Below are 10,955 nucleotides of genomic sequence, written 5' to 3'. Positions count from 1 at the left end.
GATAACGACACCGTTCTAGAGAGGAATATCCCCTTGAAATAAACTAATATAGGCTACAAAAACACAAAACCCACGCACATTATAAATAAATAAATCTACAGTGTGTGTCTCCCGTGAATGCTTATTACCGACTTGTCATCTGAAGCGTAGGATATTGATCCTTAACGTTCTATCCCTCTTCTGTCCCGCGCGCTCTTTAAGCCAAATAGAGGCTAATTAAGACAAATTCAGCGATAACAGTTCTCACATGTTATTGTAAATCAGGTTAAGGAGGCTGTTTGCTGTTGTGCAGCCGAGGCTCTCCCCTGATGGACGACAGGCTATAGGTTTGTTTGTCGCACAAACACAGCGATGCTCATTTCACCGTCTCCATCCTCGGCGCTGAGAAAGCAGGAGGAGACAACAGCAGGAACAGAACCGACTAACAGAGGAAGATACATGGCACTCACCAGGGGCTCTACGGACAATCAGCATCCGATATGGGGAGGATTATGAACAGCGTTGCTGCTGCTGCTGCTGCTGCTCGTGCCCAGCCCTGCTCCTTCAGCATCACTGTGTCTTGGCCTCACGGTGGCGCTATGTCCGCGTATAGGAAGAGCATATGAGGTTATGTAATATACTGACAGAAAACGGTGAGTGGCCTGTATTATATAAGTAATGGTGGATTTTGGACAAGCAATATATGAGCGTATAGGCCTATATGAGGCTGTAACTTTGGTCTGAGAAATGTGTGTGTGTGTGTGTGTGTGTGTGTGTGTGTGTGTGTGTGCGTGCGTGCGTGTGTGTGCGTGCGTGCGTGCGTGCGTGCGTGCGTGCGTGTGTGTGTGTGTGTGTGTGTGTGTGTGTGTGTGTGTGTTTCTACATTAATTTAGGTACTAAGGTGATATAAAATCCAGGAAAGAATTAAGTTGATCATAACGATAAATTCTCCCAGAAAGAATAGTACTAAACTATGTAAGAGAAAAAAAGATGTCTTACTTTCTTTATTGTTTAAAATACGAGCCGATCACCGAGACTTACAAATAAAATAATATCAAACAAAAAGCCTAATACATACTATTATATAGAGTCTATAGACTGTATATATAATAGTAGCCTACGTATGAAAAAGCAGATTATGAACACATGCATCGGTACAACAAGCGGTTCCTGGGGAATCTGGTTTTGAAATTGCAATAACATTTCTACATGGTCTCCAGCTTTGGGACAAAATTATATATATATATATATATATATATATATATATATATATATATATATATATATATATATATATATATATATATATATATATATATATAGGTTTTGAGGACATCCAACCCCTTATCTAACACAATATTATGTATGTTTGTAGACTATTTGAGTAATAGTAGTAAAGTATTATTGTTCGTATTTTTTATAGCCTAATTTAAGTGTAGTTTGCATTAAGACAAAAATAATTATGTGCCATTCTGAGGCCTGGGCTAAGAAATAAATTATAGCCCAACTCAATACTCTGTATAAACATTATTGACTATATAATGGCATCATGATTTGAGTCAATTTCCAATTGAAACACTAGATGGCGCCAAAGTATTGAGCTGTGACGTGGAAGAGGGCTAAGATACAGCTCCTGAGCCTGATCAATTATGAGGATTTCATGGCAACAACTAAATTATTCAAAATCACTTAAGTCTCATGAAACCAAATCAAACCAAACCGAATCGAACCGAACCAAAAATATCAATCAGTATGTTTGGAATACTAGCACTTAGGCAAATCAGTTATATTTATTTTTTCTTAATTATATGAAACACAGTTTATGAGAATGATCTCTCCTGACTCTTGTTTATGAGCCCCCATCTGTATTAAGTTATGGGAGATGTAATAGCCTAAATGTGAGTAATATGGCTCAAACTCAATTTGTTATAACTTTATTTAATATAGCGAAATGAAACCAAAAAGATATAGACTATTAAAAAGAAAAAATAATACTTTTCTTTAGGTTATTTTCGACACATAGAGTGGGGTCTCGACCTACTTTATCTGAGTGTCCTGAGATAACTTCTGCTGTGATTTGACACTATAAACAACATTGAATTGACATTTGTGTAATTTATATAATTATACAAATGGGACCCAGGTAAGCCCTGCTATAGGTTAGCCTTCTTCTACTATGTGACATTCATTGTTTTAGCTAAATACCCATTTGAGCTTCCATTACACAGCAATTATTAGCCTATACCGTTTAAAGTGCAGCCACACATCATTGATGCATTAAGCCTCAGAGGGGTTCCTGAAGGATGAGAACATTTAGCCTAGGTGTCTTTTTCTTGTGCTTTTATTGTAAGATAAACATTATGCTTTGTAGCTGAAGCCAAAAACACAATCAAAACAGCGGTAGAATTGCAGCGATGTTTCAAAATGATTCAAATGATTTTAGTCATAATTAGTTTACTCTTTCAGCTCCCAGTTTATAATGGGCCATTATTTGCCTGGTTGCATGTGATTGTAAATCTGGAAGCACTGCGTGTGCTTCTGTAAAACTACTCAACATAGATGCTAAATCATTTGAATAGGCTAGATATATCATATATAATATGACAACACTATAACAGAATATTACAGTGCAGTAACGTTTCAGCAGTGTGTTTTTAATAATAATCATAAGTGCTGTTGTAGCCTACTCTGTTAAGAAATGTGTCTGCTTATCTATCACATACACAACATGTCAGATGAAAACATTAAGATAAGCTGCAACAACAAATCTCTGTTTCACTTTATAGCCTATAGATTTTTCAAAATAGACTCAGGTGCATTGTTCACGCCGATTTAACACCTTTAACACGCTGTTTCAAATCAAACATCAAAACAAATGACGGTGTAGCCTATAAATCAAAGGACATTGGATTCTAAATGAAGGCTGACATCCATTATTTAGTAGATTAGTTTTTTTCTTGTTCTCTTTTTCATTTTATATTACAATACTGTTCATTTGATATTCTATCTAGCTGTCTTGCATTTCGGCCACCCGTGTTAACATTTGTAAATTGTAAATTGATCCACTATGTAGCCTATACATATAGCCTACAAATAGGGAAACCGATGGAAACCGTATAAAGAGCTCTTCTTCATTGCTAATTCGTCGCCTATAGAAAGCTTTAATATCACAAAAGAAACCAATCTAACAAAAAACAAAAACAAACAAAAAATACATAGTTTCTTTCTGTCATGGCCATAATTTATATATATATATAGGCTAATAATTATGATGAAAAAAGACACTTTATCCCACCTTTATGTAAATATACAATCTCCAGTCTACTGAACATTTACATAATCAATTATTATTTAAATCAGCCTGAAAATAAACTCCTATAAATATGGAGCAGTAAAACAGGGTTTATACTAAAACATGCGCTGACTGCTCCTGTACTTCCCTGGATAACTCCTCTCTCTCTCTCTCTCTCTCTCTCTCTCTCTCTCTCTCTCTCTCTCTCTCTCTCTCTCGCTCTCGCTCTCTCTCTCTCTCTCTCTCTCTCTCTCGCTCTCTTAGCCCAGCCCCCTTGATCCCCTCTGTCCATTGGTGTCTTCGGGGTCTCTCTTCTCTCCCCCCCCTACCCCCCCACCCCGCCTCCTTCCATAGGTAGTCTATAATGAGTGTCCATTGGTTTTTATTACGACTTGTCCCCCTCCCACTGGCCGGCTTCGCCCTGCCCATGTTTTCTATGTCTCAGTCCGTCCATCTCCTGACGTTCAAGTTCGAAGGAACGTCACGTCCGCACTTGAACTTGCAGCTCAGGGGGGTATCGCCGTACCCCCATCACTCTCTCTTTGCGAAAAAGTCATGAAGAGGTCCGCACAGCCCGAAGCGCGCGACGCCTCACCCTCTGTATGAGCTGCACTTCATTTTTTTTCTTCTTTTTCCTATTTGGACGTCAGACGCATCAATGAAGAAATTTCATTTGGAGTCTACCTTGTAGGAACGGATTTCCCAATGTGAACTCAGCTGAAAAGCCGCCACTAAACCAACATGTCTCGCCGCAAGCAAGGCAAACCCCAGCACTTGAGCAAACGGGAGTTTTCGTGTAAGTGGAACTGAATCGCATTTTGACTTCAGTTAGCTGTTTGTCGCTCTCAACGAGCCAGTTCTTGTTTTCTTATGTACAGGGCAACTTCCTCGGGGGATTTGAATAGGTAGGATACGGCCACGTACGGGCACACCGCTGTCCTGAGTGAAATTACCAAAAACGCAAACACATCCAAGACTAGGCTACAGGTTATTTTATATTGATTATGGGATCCTCTGCTAGAAGTTTTCAAACAACGTGACAGAGAGCTTCAACTTGTGTTGGTTAACTGTGTTGTATAGGCTAACGCAGCCTTCAAGGTTTCTTTCGCCATTAAAGGGCATGCATATGCTTTATGGCCAGAGACCTTTGCCTATATGAAGGCAGCCCAAGCCTACTGCACTGCTGCCATCAGCTCATACGTTTATAGATGTAGCGTATAAAGCTGTTCCACAACAACTAAGCACGTTCTTCTTTTGGTTGTTAGAATGTATTTACAGAGGTTTGAGCTGGTTTGGACACAGGGAAGTGGTGTTTACATGCCCGCTGGTCCACAGCGCAGAGACCTCGTGTGCCTTACCTAGACGGAATATAGTTTCTGTGTCACAAATTCCTCACAGCTGCTGTTTTAACATCACGTCTTTAATGCGCAGCATGTTATCTAGTGTCATTAACAGATAGATGCTGCTCTATAGTTTAAATCCACGTCAATCTCCGTGCGCGATATTGTTTTGCAACTACGGTAGAGGAAATCAGGAAAGTCGTTTTACGCGCGTGCGAAAAAAAAAAAAATACAGGGCATTGATTGATATTGCATAATTGCATGATATGATTTTCGCGCTGTCTAGACGCGTTTATTTTTGCAGGAGAATGTTTTCCCACCATGCGTCTGATAACTGCTTCATACACTTCAGTGAATACGGAGACGTCTCCAAATATACACATTGTTATAATTTAAGTCATAAGTGGAGATCAGGAGCCTGTGTTTTCCATTTGTCCTGAATTATTTCTGTAGTAAATGTGTCACTGCATGCTGTTCCCATTTCGGCTGAAACCAATTATGCTCTCGCAACATATATGCCTTCTTGTGAGGGCTAATTGTCTAAAGGGTTGCCAGTGGGGGGCGCAATATGATTGTACTCCTGTAGGCCACTTATGGACTTGAACTTGATCCACTTTATCCCTGTGCTGCTTGACCAAGCACATGCAGAGGATTGTTTTAGCAGAAATAACTGAAGTGGATATTTTTATGCTCCTTGTGCTTCTCGTGTGAGGTTTCTAAAGGAGGAAAGAGAAAGTGAAATATTGAAAATATCAAAAGAGAATGCAGACATAAAGTGTTTAAAGACAAGCAGATATAGGGTGGTTTGCATAGAACAATTTACAAAAAAATATTCACATTTCAAAATCAACTTTCTTCCCAATTTCAGAGGTTTTAATTTAGACCTTATCATTTGTTCTTTTGGCTCTCTGACCCAGATCTTTTGAGTTCAGTTAGTTTCACATAAGAATTATGTCTTGTATATTCATATTATTTATTTGAACAGCAAACTACTTGACACTACATCATCTTGTTTTGGGGCCAATAGTGAACTATCAAGGGACACTTCATTACATATTTATGCAGGCAGAGGACATTTACCTTACATGCTTGATACATTTATTTCTTTTTTTTGCTCCATTTGATCATGAAAAAAAAAAAATCCCCAGAAATGAAATTATTGATCCGCTGTTATAACAGGAGCCATAAAAATGGAAAATGGCAAACGAAAGAGGCCTAATGATTTTCCTGATAGTGAAACAGACCTCCTACTGTAGCCCAGTGGGAAACACTGGCCTAAACTGATTTAAATTCTGCCGCAGCCGGATGTCTGAGAAAAGGATTATATTTTAGTTTTCAAAGTTATTCACATCACTCTTGCGTGGCATCAAAATGAGATTATTTGGTTTGAAGAAAATCTTTCCACCTAACCCAGCCTCACACACCCCGCCTGTGTCCATGTCATAAACTGGTTACGATAAGCTCCAGTAAAATAGGGGCAAATTCCCTCATCTTTAATGCAGTTGAACATACAGGTAACAGGGCCTATCTTGCATAGTCCCTCACCACCTTCTCGTCTGACCCGACACGGAATTAAAGGTTGAACCGGCGGCAAGAATTCATCACGCCTTATCTCAACATCCCAGTCGGGGCGCCCAATGTCGTTTACCGTGTGGCTAGATTACTTCTTTAAAAATGCTCTCTGTCTCTCTCTCTTCTCTTTTCTCTCTCTCTCTCTCTCTCTCTCTCTCTCTCTCTCTCTCTCTCTCTCTGCCAGTACTTCAGGGACCTACTCCACATCCAACCCCTCAATGTCTAACCTTGGTTCATGAGATCCCAGCACTTTTAACGAAATGGGGTCCAATCATCTTGAACTCAAATTAGAATCTATTTTTTGATTCTCAGAGGTGTTAGGTTCATTAAAAAAGGGAGATTGGCAGCACAATAAAGAGGGTCAAGCAACTTAATCGTTTGGCTGCTGCCTGCAAGCTGAACGTGTCAGTCCTTATCGAAGTAGTCTGTGTGCTCTTTCTGTCTTTCTTTCTTTTCTAAAAATATGTTTATACACATTTTACAACCTGACCTTATTCCTGTAGATGTCTTTATATTGTGTATATGTGTTTGCCTCTCCTGACACACATTAGTTTACCATCTCTTTCTCTCTCTCTACTACTAACTATATCTCACAATCTTCTTTTTTTTTGTCTTCCTGTCCAGCTGAGCCGCTGTCAGGTGTTTTACCAGGAGAAAACTGTCAGGACTCCCCCAGGCTGGGAGAGGCTCAGGGTGAGCCCCTCAAAGGGGACCAGGACCTGCTGACCTGCGGCCAGTGCCACTCCCGTTTCCCCCTGGCTGACATCTTGCTTTTCATTGAACACAAACGGAGGCAGTGCCACGGGAGCCTCTGTATGGACAAACCTCTGGACAGGCCACCATCCTCCCCGCTCGCCTCTCCCCTGTCCACGTCCTCCTCGCACTCGCGGACCCAACATCAGCACCCGCGGAGGGCGTGTCACCCCGTGGAGGTGGCCGTTCAGGTTTCGCCGCGCGATGAGGATTGTTTATCTGCACCCTTGCAAGGAATAATCCCCAAGCAGGAGAATATCACAGGTAAACACAGTGGGAGATTAAAATGGCTGCCACACAAGAGTAAACAAATGAGCAGGAAAAAACAATTGTGGGAAGTGAGTCTTCAAGGTCTAAAGGTTTGCAGTGGGTCACACTTTCCAAGGTTCCAAGAGAGTTTATTTCAAAAGGGGAGCAAATGCTCTCTCCGATTTTGTTTGTTTTTTGCTTCTGGTATCAGGGATGTATCCAATCTGCTTAACCAGAGTGTGAAATATCTGCAGCTGCATTTAGAAGCTGTGAATCTCCCTCAGCTGCGTCATGAACCCACATGAAGACCAGCTGAAGCTGAAAATGATTCTGAGAAACTGAAACATTTGCAGATAGTGAAAAAGACACACACAGACACAGACAAAGAAACAGATGATATGAAAGAGAGAGAGAGAGAGAGAGAGAAAGAAAGAGAGAGAGAGAGAGAGAGAGAGAGAGAGAGAGAGAGAGAAAGATGGATTTCTTTTGGTTTGTTGCTGCATCACAGATGTGCTCAGATCCTGTGGCCTCCACATTCTCTCTCATGTGGTGGTGAGAGATGTATCTCTATCCCTCCCTGGCTTATTACACCGCCATATCTCTCGTTCCCTCAAATATGCGCCTGTGAAGGCTCACTCGGATGCTAAAATTAAAGACAGATAGAAAGAATGTAATTATGCTGAACTGTCAAGGAAGAAGCGTTTATTTGAGGAGCCCTGCAGCCACTAATTGTCAGTGTTTTTCTTGATTTGAGTAATTAAGGACTTCTTTCGGCGGCTGGTTGGTTTGTTGTTTGTCCACCGGGGCTAAATGAGGCTGTAGTGAAAACATGAGTCGCTGTGCAAACAAGCGTGGGTCCCTTGTGACTATTTCTTTACAGAGTGGGGTTTGATTTTGACTAGCCTATTTGAATGTTTATCCATTTTCTTTAACAGATCCGATATTGTGTGCCAAGTTGGGATGATTGTCTGGGCAGATTTAATTTGATCCCAATTCAGGGCTAAATGCACGGAGAGTAGTTCTTAATAATGTGCACTACTGTACTGTATTAGTCAGCGCTGCAGCTTTGCAGACTGAATTGTAAAGGGACTACTGTTAGCTGTTGTTAGCTAGTCGGCCCGCTGTCATACAGAATGACCACGGTTCATTAGTGTGCAGTTTGTTAAACATCTGCCACACACACACACACACACACACACACACACGCACACACACACACACACACACAGCCCGACCGACGGACCGACTAGTGCACACACGTCCTCACACACACATTCAACATGCCTCTTGGCCTTGTCAGCTGTTCGAACATGCTTTTCTTTGCTCATTTCGATCATCATGCAGTGGAGTTCACATGATATCATAAGGTCACTAGCATTGTGAGCAGAGTTTTATTTATAGGCCTTATGTCTCTTGTCATTGTGCAACCCTCAGGCTTTGCTTGATGATGTAATGAACAGATTAATTTGGTTTGTCCGGGGAGTGAGGACGTGCCCTGGTGTGACACCTCACCTGATTGTCTTATAACCCTGTTATAACATTTCCTTGTGTAAAAACCTGAGAGGAAGAAAACACGAGTGTGTGAGGTCAAGATTACAGATAAGGAAACAGAATAAACCTGCTGCAACAGATTTTAGGTAAAACAGAAGATGTAGCCACTGTGCAGGATAGACCACACATCAGTCACATATGCATAAAAGCCAGCCCCCCCCCACCTCTGTTTTCTGTATCCAAGATTGATGGATACAGACTAGCAGTGCCAGCACGCCACCCCATGCCCCATATGCTAGCTGCCATGTTCTCTCACCATGCTCAGTTAGACACGGACGCTGAGATGAGGCATCTCAATACATACTGTCCCTACACGCTGTATCTCTCCCAGACTGGCTATGTGTCCAGTTTATCCAAAGGGAGTGTATTATATGTTATACCCTTAAAGATTTACTGTATCCCTCTGCACTGCATACACTCAAGTGACTGTGACCCTTCCAGTCCCCCACCCTCCCCCGGAAATGTCATTTTGACGCAGATGGATTTCACTACGGACAGTAGTGTACAGAAGCAAGGGCTTGGGCAAGGTTTAGGAAAGAGGCTGCTACTGGACTAAAAGAGCTGACACCCACGGTGGTTGAACTTGGAGGGGGGCAGTTGTCTGTAATACACCAAGAGCTGGAGATGAGGCCGTGCCTCTCAGTCTCCTTCTTTGGGACAGCTGAGGCTGTCTGGGAGTCTCATGGCTGCAGCTGGGGCTGGGGTCTGCGTCTGGAGCTCCGGGCCGTTAGGACAGGGCAGAGCAGCCTGCGTGCCATCATTTGCATGATAAACAATTTAAGATATGCATCGGGACACCGTCGCTTGTCTCCAGATTATGGATGGCCCAGAAAAAGAGCAGATGACGGTTTCTCACACAAACTATGTGACTAAAACTGAATTTATGTCACAATAATATATCATATCACTATTAAGCAGGCATACTGGTGAATAGTTTGTATTTACATTCACATTCATTGTTCCACGGACTTAATTGTTATCAGTGCAATAAATTATTGTTTAGTCTTCCTACATTGAGTAATTGGAGAAAGATGCTTTTCATTGTTATGATTTAGGATGCACTACTGTATGGGCTTTATCATGTCCTATATACCATAATAAGTATTTTTACAAATTCGTTTCTCTTCATTACATGTTATGAGTGTGGTTCCACATTATTGTGCTCATATTGCTACATTACTATGGCCTGTATTTATCCGTCTCAGCATTAGCACCTCTTGCATTCTCACCAGTGTAGCCATGTGTGTTAATGAGGCCATTGTAGCCGCTCAAATTGACCACTATCTCACACTTCTGCCTCTTACCAGCGCGCCGCCTCTATTGTAACCTGGACTCTGAATCAATACTGAGTTAATTATGGCAGCCACCTTTCCCCGTTTTTTTCCCTCTATGAGGAGGAAAACATTCAAACGACGGAGTGGTATTTCTAGAAACACCTTTCTGTGGCTGGAGTGTGTCTTCATGCAGCAGCTTGCCTATCCTGTTTGTCCCTGTGTGTTGTGGAGACAAAGGTATTTAGCAGGCTACATATTGGCACTGTGCCACCTTTCTCCAAACCACCAGCCCCCCACTCCCTCATAAGCACACACATATACACACTAGCTATCTGTCAGGCAGAACTGGGGGGGGCTGGGCAGTGCAGGGAGAGTGTGTGTGTGTGTGTGTGTGTGTGTGTGTGTGTGTGTGTGTGAGAGTGGCGGGGGGCGAGAGGCTTCTTGGTAGCGATATCTTTTTCCAGTGTGTATGTGCGTGCATATGGGTCACTTTGCGAGTCCACATGCAGTGTGTGCCTTTGTTTCGGTGATCACTTTAATTGATACTGAAAAGGCACAGATGCATGCAATTGTAATTATTGGACACCAGCTAATATTATCAACATAAGCACCCCATTGTCTGTAAAGAAAACTGACTGTAATTTGATCCTACAGTTGCTCTGGGCTCTGATCAAATCGGTCCTATTTTTGGCTGTGGGCTCCACTAAGTTTTAATGAAGGTGAACAGGAATGGTTTTTAGGATGAATTTTTCATAGAGGACATTTTTGTTTTCCGAAGCCAAGCTCTAAACACCCACAAATCTCATCGGCGTAGCCTTTGTTGTTGGATTGAGTGTTAGTCACTCTGGCTGTATTCAAGTGCTGAAGTCTAGTGGATGTTTACATCTCGAGTGTGGATGCGGTGATAAACTAATGTATGTGCATATGTGTGCACGTGTGTGTGTA

At 41.9% G+C, this 10,955-nt stretch overlaps 1 protein-coding gene across 1 annotated transcript in view; it reads left to right on the top strand.

The window, feature by feature from the left end:
* The first annotated feature begins 3,664 nt into the window (after nucleotides 1-3,664).
* The window catches only part of LOC144534606 (BCL11 transcription factor A-like), a 37,150-nt gene continuing 29,859 nt past the window's right edge, over nucleotides 3,665-10,955 (top strand). Inside the window, exons 1-2 of the mRNA XM_078276617.1 lie at nucleotides 3,665-4,067; nucleotides 6,808-7,200. Coding sequence (XP_078132743.1) covers nucleotides 4,013-4,067; nucleotides 6,808-7,200 — 448 coding nt within the window. The 5' untranslated portion in view covers nucleotides 3,665-4,012. The remainder of the gene's footprint in view (nucleotides 4,068-6,807; nucleotides 7,201-10,955) is intronic.

The sequence above is a fragment of the Sander vitreus genome, chromosome 2, assembly GCF_031162955.1.
Source record: "Sander vitreus isolate 19-12246 chromosome 2, sanVit1, whole genome shotgun sequence".
Lineage (NCBI taxonomy): Eukaryota > Metazoa > Chordata > Actinopteri > Perciformes > Percidae > Sander > Sander vitreus.
The sequence above is the reverse complement of the archived record's forward strand: the minus strand, read 5'-3'. Positions and strand labels throughout refer to the sequence as shown.